This window comes from Sinocyclocheilus rhinocerous, unplaced genomic scaffold, assembly GCF_001515625.1.
Source record: "Sinocyclocheilus rhinocerous isolate Xijiao unplaced genomic scaffold, SAMN03320098_v1.1 scaffold433, whole genome shotgun sequence".
Classification (NCBI taxonomy): Eukaryota; Metazoa; Chordata; class Actinopteri; order Cypriniformes; family Cyprinidae; genus Sinocyclocheilus; species Sinocyclocheilus rhinocerous.
The window spans coordinates 828,397-844,945 of NW_015627897.1; the positions used below are offsets into that span (position 1 = coordinate 828,397).

Genomic DNA, 16,549 nt, shown 5'->3' on the forward strand with positions numbered 1-16,549 from the left:
GTTTTTTCATGCACCTGTCAAGTTTGAGATTTTGTTTTTTTTGGTTTTTCATAAAGTGTTTTTTCAGACTAGTGGAAAGAAAACATCCAAAAGACAGACACTGTTGTTTCTTTTATAGCACTTTATCTATTTGTGTCAATAGATTTCGATTACAATACATATTTTTAAAGGCCGTTTTCTCAAAATGAGTTTTTTCTCCTACACTGAGCCATAAATCTCCACTTCAGTAGCACTTACACACACCAAACTTTACACTTTTATGCCTGTCTATATTGTGAAGGTTTTTACAGAGGGACTTGTTTGATTATATACAACATTTTCTTTCCCCCAAAATTTGGAAAATATATTGTTTTCTGGCTGTTCAAAGTATTTTCTGAATTATGGAGTGACAAAAAGAGATACCCAAAATTCCCTCTGTAAAAACATTTGCCTCTAATATGTCAAACAAATAAATAAACAAGAATTTTGAAACTGACTTCATCCAGTGTTCAGATTTTTGTACTTGAAATGTGTGCAAATTAGCGCATATTTCATTAAATAATGCCTCATTTGCATATTTAAACATGACATTTTACAAAACTTTTAATACACAAAAATGTTTGCAATTATCAATGTAATCAATCAACTGGGTAAGTAAGGTGATGATTAGTAGTTAATTTTTTTACCCTATTCACCTGCAGTGTCTCACCTTAATATGGAGCATAAAATTCAGACAAAATTTATTTGCAACAATCCAGATCACAAAACCACTTTACATAATGCATAGATAAGTGCATATATTTAAATCAGTAGACATAAAAAGAATAAGAAGTATGTGCAGAAAGAAAGAAAGATAGAAAGAAAGAAAGAAAGAAAGAAAGAACAAATTAAAAGAAAAAGAGAGAAAGAAAATGCAGAGAGAAAAAGAAAGAACAAATGAAAGAAAACAAATGAAACAAAAAGAAATGCAGAAAGAAAGAAAAATGCAGAGAGAAAAAAAGAAGAAAGAAAGAAAGAAAGAAAGAAAGAAAAATAAATAAATGCATGAGGAAAAATAAAGAAAAAATGCAGAAAGAAAATGAACGAAAGAAAGAGAAAAAGAGTGAAAGAAAGAAAGAAAAAAAAATGCAAGAAAGAAAAGAAAAAATAAAGAAATGCAGAAAGAAAAAGAAAAAAGAACAAATGAAAGAAAGAAAAAGAGAGAAAGAAAATGCAGAGAGAAAAAGAAAGAACAAATGAAAGAAAATAAATGAAACAAAAAGAAATGCAGAAAAAAGAAAGAAAACTGCAGAAAGAAAGAAAAATGTAGAGAGAATAAAAGGAAAAAAGAAAGAAAAAGAGCAAAAGAAAGAAAATGCAGAAAGAAATAGAAAGAATGAAAGAAAATGAAAGAAACTAAATGCAGAAAGAACGAAAAAAACAAATGAGTAAATGACAGGAAGTAAATGCAGAAAGAAAGAAAAAAGAGCGAAAGAAAGAAAATGCAGAAAGAATGAAAGAAAGAAAGAAAATGAAAATGAAAAAAGAAATCAAGCAAGAAAGAAAAAAAAACAAATGAAAGAAAATGAATGAAACAAAAAGAAATGCAGAAAGAAAGAAAAAAGAAAGAAAACGGCAGAAAGAAAGAAAAATGCAGAGAAAAAATGAAAAAAGAAAGAAAAGAAAAAGAGCAAAAGAAAAAAATGCAGAAAGAAAGAAAAAATAAATGAGTAAATGAAAGGAAGTAAATGCAGAAAGAAAAAAAAGAGCGAAAGAAAGAAAATGCAGAAAGAAAAAGAAAGAATGAAAGAAAGAAAATGAAAATGAAAGAAAAAGAAAAGCAGAAAGAAAGAAAAATAAATGAAGAAATGAAAAGAAGAAAATGCAGAAGATAAACGGATGGGCAGATGGATAAAATGATGGATGGATGGATAGTGAGTTTCAGTTATCAAACAGCTAAATCCATCATGAGATGACTGGTTCCATCACTTGCTCACCAATGGATGCTCTGCAGTGAATGGGTGCCGTCAGAATGAGAGTCCAAACAGCTGATAAAAACATCACAATAATCCACAAGCAATCCACACCACTCCAGTCGATCGATTAATGTCTTGTGAAGTGAAAAGCTGTGGTTTATAAGAAACACATCCATCATTGAGCTGTTTTAACTGGCCGAAATATAAACAATCCATAATAATGCATCAATGGAAACAGTCCAGTGAAAGTCCATCCCCTGTTGTCCTCTCAAATCCAAATCTTCCAACATAGTTGTTTAGAACCGTTTTTAAAAGGTGTAAAAGGTGCTTGATCATCATCTGTGCATATTTCTCTCCTGATTCAGATGAGACAACTTTTCACTGGTTAAAGCAATATTATGGATTGAGGAGTCTATTTTAACCGGAAGCAATGATTTGAAGTTAAAATGATGACTTCATGATGGCTTTTCACTTCACTAGACATTAACTGATGGACTGGAGTGGTGTGGATTACTTGTGGATTATTGTGATGTTTTTATCAGCTGTTTGGACTCTCATTCTGACGGCACCCATTCACTGCAGAGGATCCACTGGTGAGCAAGTGATATAATGCTAAATTTCTCCAAATCTGTTCTGATGACCAAACAAACTCTTGGATTGAGGATGAGTACATTTTCAGCAAACTTTCATTTTGGGTGAGAATCCAGCTTTGCATCACAGGAATAAATTACGTTTTAAAATATATTCATACAGAAAACAGCTATTTTAAATTGTAATAATATTAACTGTTTTACTTTGTTTTTGATCAAATAAATGCAGCCTTGGTGAACATAAAAGACTTCTTTCAAAAACATTAAAAATGGATAATTATTATTCTAATTATTTTATTTTATTTTACGGCTTCCATGGTCAACAGTCCATTCATTTTACTATGAAAACGTACTGTAACTTTCACAACTCACAACTTCATCCACAATGCAAAATCAAGCCACAAAGATGTCAACTTTCTGATGCCAGATATGAATATGAACACATGACCACACACATTTACATGCCACCAATGTCTATAGGATTTCAGGTACTTTGGGCGGTTTGGCTGAATTACTTTCTCAAATCTTGCCCTGGAGGGCCAATGCCCTGCAGACTTTATCTCCAACCCCAATCAAACGTACCTGAGCAAGTTCATCAAGGTCTTCAGGATCCCTAGAAAATCACAGGTAAGTGAATTTAAACCCTGACTTTGACACACCTGATGCCGCCGTGTGCAGGGATCACAGAGGAAACATAAGTGCTGCTGTGAATGACCTCCTGTACAGGATCTGTGGAGGTCTCAGCACTCGGTTTCACCAGAACCACAGAATCCAGACCAGCACTGAGTCCAGGTGATGAGTCCTCACAAAGCATGACTGCTGCACATGAGGCCGTTCATACCTGAGAGACACAGAGACATGAGGGACATGTGATGACAGCAATGAAGAGACACTGACAGAACAGGAGACTGAGTTTGCGTACATTAGCTTTGTGTGAGGAACAGAATGAAACAGCTGCTTATTTACACTTGAGATATAAATTACAGGGTTAGAAATGTACTCACATTTATGTGAATAACTACGTTAAACATGAACATGAATGTGCAGGAAATTTGTTAGCTCCCATTTTTGTGAATAACCGATTTCAGTGAATAAGGAGATGTTTATACGCACATATTGGGGTCAGTAAGATATTCTAATGTTTTTATTTGGTTATAATACAGTAAAATATCAGTAATATTGTGAAATAGTATTAGAAATTAAAATAACTGTTTTCTATTTTAATATACAGTTAAATACAATTTATTCCTGTGAGTTCAAAGCTGAATTTTCAGCATCATTACTCCAGTCTTCAATGTCACATGATCCTTCAGAAATCATTCAAATATGATGATTTGCTGCTCAATAAACATTTCTGATTATTATCAATGCTGAAAACAGTTATTGCTTAATATTTTTTTGGAAACTGTGATACATTTTTTCTTTGCTTCATTGAAAAAAAGATCAAAAGAACAGCATTTTCTTGAAATAGAATTCTTTGTTACAGCGTAAAAGTCTTTACTGCTATTTATGATTAGTGTCATGTACCCTTGCTGACTACAAGTATTTCAATCATGACAACTCTCGGAACATTTTAGCATGGTGATGGATATGACAATGTTAATGTATTTGGTCTTGGCGGAACAGATCTGCTACGCTGCTGCTGAATTGCTGCTGCTGTTGGTTACTACTGTAGTTGTAGATTATTGCTGCTGCTGCAAGCAAGTACAGGAACTTGCTACTGCCAATGCATATGGCGATACGGTGCCATGAGCATTTAAGACATACTGCTGCTGCACAAATAGCATATAAAATAACCCATAGCAGATCTATACAGGTGGAGCTGGGGAAGGTGGAGGGTTTCAGAGAACTCTGAAAGCGCGCTGCAGGAATCTCAAGTGAATGCTAGCCAGCCATATAAATGCAAGGCAGTAAGCTCATTGGCTGCATATGCAGCATGAACCAATCAGCTTGTGCCAAGTCATTTAACTCTTTGAATATCATCAGTTACGTTAACACCCCGTCAGAATGCGCCATCTAGAGTTTCATGACTGAACTATATATGAATTAGTTAATAAAGTATTAGAAAAACTTTTGAACAGTACTATATATTTACATACATATAAGTTTCCCCCTCTTTAACCTGTTGCAATGGTCCTATTTGTTAAATGGTGTTCATTTACATCAGTGCATAATTGCAACAATTGCATGCTTGCTTATGCATTATGTTATTTACATTCAAAACATGTTTTTAGCAGAGGTACTTATTACAGTTGGGACACAGCTGTGAATCTGCTCCATACTGTTGATTTATGAAAGGATTTAACAGATACACTCTATTCCATTGCCTAATGTACAGATGACACCATGAACTTGTTGAAACTAAACTGTATGGGGTGCAAAACGTCATTTTGAGAGTGTGGAAAATGCCATGTGGGAATGCCACAAATTAGTTTTCTGAAGATTGTCCAAAAGTTGTTTCTGAAAGACATCTTGCCTCTCTGAAAATCTCACTGGTCAACAGATGCTCACGTCAGAGAGCAAAAGTTTAAAAGTTTTGGTTGCGTGATGGAGCATCACTTTTGAAAACCATTGCATTTCCCGTCAACATCCTTATAATGCACCGTCAATAGATTCACAATGTTCTCTGAAGCAGTAGGCATACAACATTTTACCAAGTACTAAAACAACTGTAAAATTAACATTCCATCACTTAGCAATATCAAATCAACAACATAGTTTTTAGAAGCAATTAGGAACTTACCATCAGACAGATCATGTTCTTCATCCAAACTCCCCATAACCCGGGCTCTGAAGGCTTAAAGACTCGTAGGCTTTCTCTCTCTCTCTCTCCGGTCAGATTAGCATTGAGCCAAAGGTCGTTGGTGAGAATAGCTGAGGATTAGCCGGAAGGCGAGGAAAGCACAGGCACAGAGCCGACAAAGGGAAATCCCTCTCACATCACCGTTGGTTACACTCTGAGCACCTCCTCATTCAAACTTCCTTAATCCAGTTAGTCGTCACCAGTGGCTTTTCATTTTCCTGACATTATGCTAATTGAACAGGGTCTAAGCTTTGACTGTAAACTGCTGCAGACACAACAACAAATGCTGAAAGTGTTGGCGGCGTCTAAACCTCATGGACCAGGCCTAATTTTAGCCCGCTGGTCTAAGAGCGGCCTGATCTCCTGCTAAATACCTCATTATCTTGTTCGCAGACTGATGTCTAAAATAGTGCAACTATAATTCACTCAAATCCATTGCTACATTTAAGTAGCAGGTGATTTTTCCTAAAGTATTTTTGTGTTGATAATAATTTAGAGCTCAAATGGTCTGGTGGAGCATTAGTATTGGTATCTTCATTGAACTTGGACATCTTTCACTCTTCAGTAGGCATAATAAAATAGTTACATTTTATAGATGCTTTTATCCAAACTTTTATTCCATGCAAGATATAATCTTATCAGTTTTTGCATTAACTGGCTATTAAACTAATGGTCTTAGTGTTGCTAGTACCATGTTCTACTATTTGAGCTACAATAATCCTATTAAAATGGTTGCAAATAAATAAATGGTTAACTAATAAATAAATGTGTCCCTGGAGCACAAAACCAGTCTTAAATCGCTGGGGGATATTTGTAGCAATAGCCAAAAAAAAACATTGTATGGGTCAAAATTATTGATTTTTTTTTTATGCAAAAAATCATTAGGATATTAGGTAAAGATCATGTTCCATGAAGATATTTTGTAAATTTCCTACCGTAAATATATCAAAACTTCATTTTTGATTAGTAATATGCATTGCTAAGAACTTCATTTGGACAACTTTAAAGGCGATTTTCTCAATATTTAGATTTTTTTGCACCCTCAGATTCCAGATTTTCAAATAGTTGTATCTCGGACTAATATTGTCCTATCCTAACAAAACATACATCAATGGAAATAAATAAATTCAGCTTTCAGATGATGTATGAATCTCAATTTCGAAAAATGGACCCTTATGACTGGTTTTGTGGTCCAGGGTCACAAATGTACTTAATTAATCATCTTTATCCCATGTGAGACATAAGGCCAAAAAAATTAATGTGCAGATAATTATATGTGACATTTATATTAGGCCTACTGATAGCTATCAGGACTGTCAGAACTGTAAGGACCAATTTTAAATTCAATAAGCAACTTTTTTTTAATTCATCATATTATGAGAATTTATGAGGTTATTTAAAAATATAATATATATATTCAGTATTAACTTTAACTGTAGGCTATAGACATTTAATGATACAGCTATCAAGACAATTTTAAAATAAAGTAATTTTGCAACTTTGTCATTATTTTGTCACAATATTTAAAAAAAATATATTCATCATACACTATTTTACAACATTTTAAAGAATTTTTTAGACACATGATATCTATTGATACACCTGTCGGGATGATTTTTTAAAATTCAGTTAATTTAAAAATTGAAAATGATTTAAAAATTTAAATCTGGTTCTTGGATGTGATTGGCTGAGAGGTTTTCCAAGCATGAGATAATCACACAATATCACCACAGGAACCGTATCACCATAAAAAAAAAATAAAAAAAAAAATATATATATATATATCACATAATATATATTTATATTCAGCATTAATCTGTTAAAGGGATTTAAGTAAATATTATAACACCTATTATAACAGTAAATGACACCTGTTCATTTAAAAGAGGAATTTTGCAACCCTAATTATATACAGATATAGACTACAGGCTACTTTTAAACCCTTATTTTTTCAACTCTGTATGTTGCAAAGAATTTACCACAGCAGTGTTAGACATGAAACAGAGAATACCTGTTGAAAAATTAATGTTGAGTAATTTTGAGTGTTTGCACAGGTTTGTTTATTTGCCATATTTGAACACAATTTGGTATTAAATCATGTGACAATTTCCCCCGTCTGGTGTTCAGATTATTTGATCATTACAAATGTCGCCTAAAGCCGGTAGATGCAGACACAACACAAGCATAATGGACAAAATAGTGGGGGTTTTTTTGAACACGTGAGAAACTCAGTTGTAACAATCACGGGAGATTAGGCAGCAAAGGGTTAATGCATTCATTTTCATGACTTGATCTCTCTTCGTGGCTTAGATGAAAGTGCAGAAGGGGAAACACTGTAGACAAGTAGTCATCATATGAGGGGCTTTCACTCTCATTGAGTCTCGCCCCATAAATCTGCCTCTTTCTTTCCTCCCTCTGTCTGCTCGCTTCTCATTCTGTTCTGTTGGCACTAATCCTGTCTGCTATTCATGGCCAAGCTGCTCGCTAGAATGGCCGGCGGGGACGGACATCAATGTGGATTCCTTCATGAACCGCGTGAAGGGGTGAATAATTCCTTTGACACCTCTTAGACGCTTGCAGGAGAGAGCCAGACACCAGGGATTATCGGAGGAATAAAACAAGCTCTGGTGAAAGAGAACTTCCTCTTTAAAGGGGTCATATGATGCTGCTAAAAAGAACATTATTTTGTGTATTTGGTGTAATGAAATGTGTTTATGCGGTTTAAAGTTAAAAAAACACATTATTTTCCACATACTGTACATTATTGTTTCTCCTCTATGCCCCGCCTTTTTGAAACGCGTCGATTTTTACAAAACTAATCGGTCTGAAAAGCGAGGTGTGCTCTGATTAGCCAGCTATCCAGTGCGTTGTGATTAGCCGAATACCTCAAGCGTGAGACGGAAATGTTACGCCACTTTTATAAAGAATATCTCTTTGGATTTGAGACTTTAGTCTTCGCAACTTTACAGATCTTCTTTATGCACCAAGAGCTTGTAACACTCTAAAGAGAAAGGAAAAAATGAAATCGCATCATATGACCCCTTTAATGTTGAGGGATGCAGTGAGCTGTGACCGGCTGCGGCGCTATTGTACATTCACTCTCGGTCTGGTAGTGTGGAAGGACATGCATCCTCTTTCTGGCAACTTCTAATTTGATAATAAGATATAAAGCAGGACACAATAAGGAAAGGATCGGAAAAGACTGCATGCCAGATTTGAACTGTTGTACCATCTGCATAAGCACCACTATTCCGCTAAGCCACTGCTCCAACATGACAAATGCAATTTTTAAAAATTTCTTTGTGCAAAATTGAACATTTCTTTAATAAAAATTAAATGTCAAAATGAACATATTTTGAGTGTAACAGTATATCAAATGAGAAAAATAGGACAGCACTAGATTTGATCATTTGGGAATTTATTTGAAAATAAATCAAGTGGCATCTTTTTTAACATTTGTCCTTGGAGATATATGTTATATTGCCTATATATATATATTATTGTATGTGTGTGTATATATACACACACACACACATGCATGCATACACATACAATATTTTGTCTAACAATATAAACAACTTAAAAAGTAAAAAAGTAAGAATACACAAAATATACTTGTATTTATTATATACTTGTATCTTATTTTGAGAATTTTTTTTAGGTATTTTAACAAACATTTTGACAAAAATACTTAAGAATAGGATTATTTGCGGAATTATTTGTCAATTCAAGAGAAAAAGGCAGATACTTTTTCATATTTTGATGATAGAGTTTTCATATTATTCATGTTTTGGCTTCTATTACAATTATAAAAGTTGCACCAGACCAATAAAATTCCCTAATACTATCAAGGATCTTGGAACCAAAATAGTCATAATCTGGCAAAAACAATTTAAATATTCCTTAAATGTCTAGGAAAAAGTGATGAACCAGGCACAAGTAAGATTTGTAGTGCATGACTGTATTCTTAACCATATTTTATCCATAAAAAATGGCAGATTATTAAAACTTGTTAAAATCACTGATTATTAAAAGATCATTAATTGCTGGAAGCTAAAATTCAGAGAATGTATCTTGACCATTATCATGTTTTCTAAGCATAAACCTGACTAAATGTATCATGTTATTTATTCTTTTCAGCCATATTTTATGTAACAAAACATCTACCGCACACTACATGCAAATAATCTGGTATTAACTGCATATTAAATGTGTTGGTTAATGGTTACCCATGTGCCTGTGTGATAAAAGTTCAGACATTTTTGAGAAAATCGCCTTTTAAAAGATATTGGTATTATAAAGACAAACTTAAAAATAAGGTTTTGTAATTAAAATCTATGTTAATAGTTGAAGTGCAATTAAAAAAAAAGTGTATTTTTTGGATGTTTTCTTTCCACCAGTCTGAAACAAAATGTTATGAAAAGTCAAGTAAATGAAAATCTCAAAACTGACCAGTACATGAAAAAAAGGCTTTCGCCTGTAGTTTTATCCCTTTAAAAACAGCATGAAAACTGAAGCATAATGTTGTCATTAACTTGCAATATCATTGTAAAAATGTGAACATACCCGTTATTCCCGATCATCACATCAACACAACTTGAACCGATGTAGTTTTGTCATGTTGCATCACCAACATGCACTGTTTTAAATACACTCAATATTGCATGAAACCAAATGCATTTGGATTGAATTTGGCTTAAGATGCCAGGCACTCATTCACTCTATTCTAAAATCTAGTGAGCTTTTAAAGACATCATAGGTGCTCCCAATGTGAAGGCTGTTCCAAAACATTGTCTTTCTAAGGCAGCATCACATGTATTCTTCTCTGAGAAGGCAATCTTGCATTGCAATGGGCTGAAAAAAAAAGACTTGATAAACAAAGAAAATGCTGATTATAAATACACGTATTAACTCATTCCAAACCAAAGGTATAAAATAAAGTTAAATTTAATATAAAAAATAACATTTTACTATTTTGAGCTTTGTGTGTGATGCTAATGCCAAACTTTGTTGAAATCACTTGTGAGTTGAGTCTCCTTGCTTTGGAAAGCTATTTCTATGCAGTGTTGGGGAAAGTTACTTTTAAAAGTAATGCATTACAATATTGCGTTACTCCATAAAAAAGTAACTAATTACGTTACTTAGTTACTTTTTATGGAAAGTAATGCGTTACATTACTTTTGCGTTACTTTTTAAATCTGGACAGGGCTTGCTTGTTTGTTTTTAAAATAAAAAAGTTATATTTTTGGCAAATATAAAAGCCTTTTCACACCAAAAGTGAAATGAATAAGCCTCAAGCTGAAAGGAAAGTAAATTTACTAACATGTACAGTAGAATGCAGAAGAAGAAATTTCAACACACTTCAGCAATAAAAATAGTATTTTTTGCTTATTAGTACGGTTGAACTGGATCATCGAAGGTCAGAAGCAAAGACATTGGTTAATAGAATGGGATTAAATACATAAAGGATATTTGTGTTGTTTAACATTTAATTATTGCAGGTTTGCGTCATATTCCGAGTTGCATTATTTTTATTCATTTTGAGGAATACTGAATCTGTATTTTTTTTTTTTTTTTGTGAGTGAGATGAATTAATGCATATTCATATTTATTTTAGAACTACAGTAACATCTGATTTCACTCAACATGGGGACAGGAGAGCTGTCAATCAATAAAAAAATTTAAAAAAGTAACTTGCATTACTTATTTGAAATAGTACCTCTGATATATTTCAATTTGCGCAATTTGAAGGGTAATGGAAACGCGCCTACTGTTTCTATGACACATGGAGATGCTGGCTATAAGTGTTCCAAATCATTCAAATGGCTACTTAGTAAGCTGCCTTTCTGTCTTCATAGCTGGCCTCTAGGTTTTGAACCAGAGCCACAGTCTCCAATTCCCAGTGGTTACTGCCTCTTCTTTTTCGTAAGTCCACTCGTGTCAGACCTTTTAAAGGCTCTTATAATCACAAGGGGCCAGTTAGCAGATAGCATGAAGATAACTGCTATCATTTCTATTTTAGTTTAACATTCAAAATAGCTGCTATCGCTTTTGTAAACAACCAGTATCAGCAGCATCAGGACATCAGCACTACCTTTATCCTATACCGGTAAAAACATTTGATACACTACCATTCAGAAGTTTGGGGATTTAAAGGGGATAAAGACTTTTATGTTACAAAAGATTTCTATTTTAAATAAATGCTGTTCTTCTGAACTTTCTATTCCAAGATGGTTCACGTTTCCACACAAAGTGAAGGATCATGTGACACTGAAGACTGGAGTAATGATGTTGAAAATTCAGCTTTGCATCACAAGAATAAATTACATTTTAAAATATATTTAAATAGAAAACAGTTCTTTGAAATTGTAATAATATTTCACAATATTACAGTTTTAACTGTATTTTAATCAAATAAATGCAACCTTGGTGAGCATAAGAAACTTCTTTTAAAACCTTTTAAAGAAATCTTACTTTTGAATGGTAGTGTATTTGAACTCGATTTAAATAGATTACAAAGTTAAAAACATGACTGACAAAGTGGACAACCACTAGCCAGTACAGTCACTTGAATTCCGACAAAATTAAGCACTTTTAATTTATCAATTTAGCAGACACTTTTATCCAAAGCATCTTACAAATGAGCCACATCACAAGCAATTTCTCATAAGCGCCAACAATATTCATAGTACACAATGCCAAGTTTAAAGTATAAGATTAGTATACAAACTAGATTAGCACATGGACGTATCCACTATCTGTGGCATATTTTTAAAAGCGTGGAACCCATCCTATCATGTACGGCAGCAATCAGAAAAGAATGTAATCTGCCGACGCTATCAAGAGCAGGACGAGTGCCGTCTCTCCAGCAGTTTGTAAATGGACTCCAAAGACAAGCGACGGCACCATGTGACCAAAGTGAAGTGGACGGCACGCTCCTTATCTCTGAAGGAGAAAGGGATGGCTGGGAGCAGTGGTGGCACCTTGGCTCTCCAGCCAGAGCTGTAACATGAAAACGGCTGTCCTTGCTGGCAACAGAGCTAAAGTGGATCTATTTCAGGTGCTGTACTTCAGGAGGCCGGTGCGTAGAGACATGACAGAATGGACGCTGCTCAAGCGGCTGCTGGATGCCGTGCACCAGCATTCCACCATGATCGGACGCCTCTGGCTCACAGTCATGGTGATTTTCCGCCTGTTAATCGTGGCCGTGGCCACTGAGGACGTCTATACGGATGAACAGGAGATGTTTGTATGTAACACCCTTCAACCGGGATGTCCCAACGTCTGCTACGACGCCTTCGCCCCAATCTCGCAGCCTCGGTTCTGGGTCTTCCAGATCATCACGGTGTCTACTCCATCGCTTTGCTTCATAATCTACACCTGGCATAACTTGTCCAAGCAGCCAGAAGGCGAGCAGTCGAGGGAAGCGTACGATCGCAGTTGCGACTCGGATAGTTGCTCCATCAAGTCGCACAAACATCTCAGTCTTGCTGATGTCCTCGAGGGCATTGCCAACCAAAGCACCCCGGCGTTGCAGGAAGCCAGGGCTCCGTCCAAAAGCTCCTCAGGCGTCCTTTCGAAGTACTACGTCTTCCACGTGTGCTTTCGTACCGTTTTGGAGGTCGGATTCGTGGTGGCTCAATGGCTCCTCTTTGGTTTCCACGTTCCCGCTCACTTTGTGTGCACGGCGACGCCTTGCATGCAGAAGGTCGACTGCTACGTCTCGCGTCCCACCGAGAAAACCATCTTCCTGATCTTCATGTTTTGCGTTGGGGTCTTCTGCATCTTCCTCAACTTCCTAGAGCTCAATCATTTGGGCTGGAAGATGATCAAGAAGTCGGAGCTCATCAAGGACGGCTCCTGGAGGGGATACGGCGCTATAAACCAAGACTCACAGTCGATAGCCTCGCTAACCTTCAGAGACGTGACCAGCACTACTTCTCTACCTACCCTAGATCTAGTCGTGGACCATCAACCTGACTGGACCTGCGCTGGGAACTGCTCGATGAAGAAAGACAAGGACACCTGCAGAGGAACACAATCGCTCAAGGGTAAATCGCAACCGAACAAAGGAAGAAAATCAAAGCAGAGGAGCACTGAGGTTTGGATATAAACTCAATTATGGACAATTCGAAGAGTCTTAAATTTGATTACGATGCTATTTTTGTTGGTAGGTTTTTGAAGGCAGCTGCTACTCGTGTGTTTTGATGAGCTTAAAAATAAAATGTACTATCAGTCGTGACATGTAATCAATATTTCCACGTTGTTTATTTATGCAATATACAGTGTGTAATAATATATTCATTTACAACATCTATAAACCACTTTGTGTATAAATTATGCCAGAGAGCAAAAAGAAAACTATTCACAGCCTTTCCTTTCACTCAGTGATGTAGTGATGAACATTCGAGTAGAAGTTTTGTAAGAACTCTAAAATTGGTACAGGAGTTAGTAATAGTGTTTGGAAGCGAAGAGCTATTCTACATCTAAAGTCCGAGATCGAGATTATTGGGGTGCCACATTTTCTTTCAAGTCGAGCAATTTCTTGTTTTCATAATGACCTCTGGAATAGTTGTCATATATACTGTTTCTGAGAATCAGATCATTCATTTACCAAAAAGGACATTATCTATAATCTCTTAACTTTTGAATTTAAAGCTGCCGTGTGTATTTTTTTCTATGTTAAAATGTTTCATCATATCCCAGTATTTTGTGCAGAGATAATTAGACACTACAACATTCAAAAGTTTGGGGTTTTAAATATTTTTGAAAGAAGTCTCTTATATTCACCAAGATCACATTTATTGTATTAGAGATATAATAAAAACAGTACGTTTTATAGTGTATAAAATTGTTAAATAGTTTTCTATGTTAATATATTTTAAAATGTAATTTATTCCTGTGATCAAAACTGAATTTCTTCAGTGTCTTCAGTCTCACATGATCCTTCAGAAATCATTCTAATATGCTGATTTGCTGCTCAAGAAACATTTCTTATTAGTAGTAATGTTGAAAACAGTTGTGCTGCTCCATGATACTTTTCAAAAGAACAATTATTTAAAAAAATCGTTTGTAACAATTGTCTTTACTGTCACTTCTAGTCAATTTAACATGTTTCTACAAAATTAAACTCTTAATTTCTTTCAAATAATAAAAAAAAAAAAAAAAAAACATTTACTGACCCCAAACTTTTGAATGGTAGTGTATGTAAATATGCGAACTTCCTGAGGATTGTAAACTCTGTGGTACTTTTAAAACAGTTTGTTTGAGTGGTCTGAATAATGACCGTTTAGCTCAACCAGTGGTGTGGGTTTGGGGCAAAACTACATATTTTTCCAAACAATGAAAAATGGAGTGTTAGGTAAATGTTTCTAAAAAAAAATAGGGCTGAATAAAAATATCCAAACAATCTCTATAGTTATTTTTAAAATTCCAAGATCCAAAAGATCTGAGGTTCATTCCAAAATTCCTTGATCTTTTTACTCGGTGCCACTGTTTCCTGCACTGATTTTCAGCAACTGCTGCTAAATCTACAGTAAAACAAGAGATATTTTAATGATAGATTGAATAGTTGATAGATTGGACTGCATGGTTTGGACCTGTTGTTAATTAATTTAAAAAATAATTTAAATTATTTTTGGAAGGCTCCCTATCTAATCTATTGCAACAGCTGAGAGGGAATTTCTTTCACCACTGACATTTTCTTCAGAGAATGCAAAAATACAGTACTTTTGGCAACTCAGTTTGGTGCTGTTAGTGGCACAGAATTTACACGTTGCAGTTTTAGGCATCATTTGTGTCAAACAGCTTTTTCCCTTTTTGCTCTCTGACTGTTTAATTTGGCCAAAAAAAAAATAATACAACAGGGAATGAGAAGTCAAAAGGGAATGATCTTAAAACATCTTTGATGGTTAATGGCAGTATCTGTCCAATACAGAAACAAAAACAGTCATTCAAAGTTCAATTTCATGCACAAGAAACATACGGCTCAGAGTAACAAAAATAATGTTCGACATTACTGGAATACAGTCTATTTTTGGGGGACAAACAGACACAATTTTGTCAGTTCAAACTAAATTGGTCCGAATTAGAAAGATGTTCACTGCCGCTGACAAGCACAGGACGGTTCGACTAGAGAATGTTTCATTAACATCTGCAAATTTTAAAATGTCATTCAGAGGATGACATTAGTCAAACAAACCACATAAGCATGCAAAAAGTTATTGTTATATACAGTACGAAGTTGTGAACCATATCAATATATATTTATATATATATATATATATATATATATATACTTTTTAGCACTCCATAAGATAAGACTGATAAAAAAATTTGTATTTCTCGGCGTGGCAGAAAGAGATACAGTAGAAAGTGCAATGTCCTAAAACCAAAAAACACAACACAAAAATAAAATGTGCACATCAATGGGTGTGTTATTCTAAAGCTTTAGTGCAATACAGCCACTGTTCAAAAAAAGCACTTGAAGGCGCGAGAGAGCGAAACCCATTAAAAAACACCCTCGATACTTACTATGATACCTAAGATCACAATAAGTCTGTAAACGGAGACGGCCAGAGAGAGAAAGAGGACATTCATAAGAGTAGCAGTCAAGAGAGTCACAGTTTATAGAAAAATTGTGTTTCAAAAAACACATAAGACCACCGCAGGCAGGTAAACCCCATATCAGAGCAAAAGAAAAATATACCTAGACAGTGAAAGTCCAAATCCACCCCATTGGATGCATCACATTTTCAAATTAATAAGGTAAATGCTGCGTTGAAGCTGAAATAAAATTACACTGCAAAAAAAAAAAAAAAAAAATAATAATAATAAAATAAAATAAAATTCTTAATCAGTATTTTGATGTTTTTCCCAATAAAAATATCTAAACATTGTTAAATCTAAACAATTTTATTATTTGTTTTATTTTATTATTATTTATAAGATTGATATATATCTCTTAAATTGGCAAATTGGTTTATACATAAAACTAGAAAAACAAAAATACAGTGGTGGCCAAAATTATTAGAACACTAGTATTTTCACCAGCTAAAAATGGTTTTAAGTCAGTTATTTCTGTCTTTTGCTGTAGTGTGTCAGTAGGAAATATCAGCTTACATTTCCAAACATTCATTTTGCCATTAATTGTAATAATCCAGTGAGATCTTTGTTTGCACAACAGCCAGTGCTCCTCACAGAGATCTGATCTGATCATCATC

The 16,549-nt window shown here is 34.6% G+C and overlaps 1 protein-coding gene and 1 pseudogene across 1 annotated transcript; one reads left to right on the forward strand and one right to left on the reverse strand.

Moving 5' to 3' along the window:
• LOC107737021 (E3 ubiquitin-protein ligase MARCH3-like) overlaps nucleotides 1-5,327 on the reverse strand; it is a 7,277-nt pseudogene extending 1,950 nt beyond the window's left edge.
• Nucleotides 5,328-12,004: 6,677 nt separating this feature from the next.
• Nucleotides 12,005-13,440, forward strand: LOC107737022 (gap junction delta-2 protein-like). The gene has a single exon (XM_016548416.1). The coding sequence runs from the start codon at nucleotides 12,337-12,339 to the stop codon at nucleotides 13,438-13,440; it is 1,104 nt and encodes a 367-aa protein (XP_016403902.1). The 5' UTR covers nucleotides 12,005-12,336.
• The last annotated feature ends 3,109 nt before the right edge of the window (nucleotides 13,441-16,549 follow it).

What these genes read in the sequence shown, in the direction of transcription:
- LOC107737022 (XM_016548416.1), top strand. Translation starts at nt 12,337, where the DNA reads ATGAAAACGGCTGTCCTTGCTGGCAACAGAGCTAAAGTGGATCTATTT.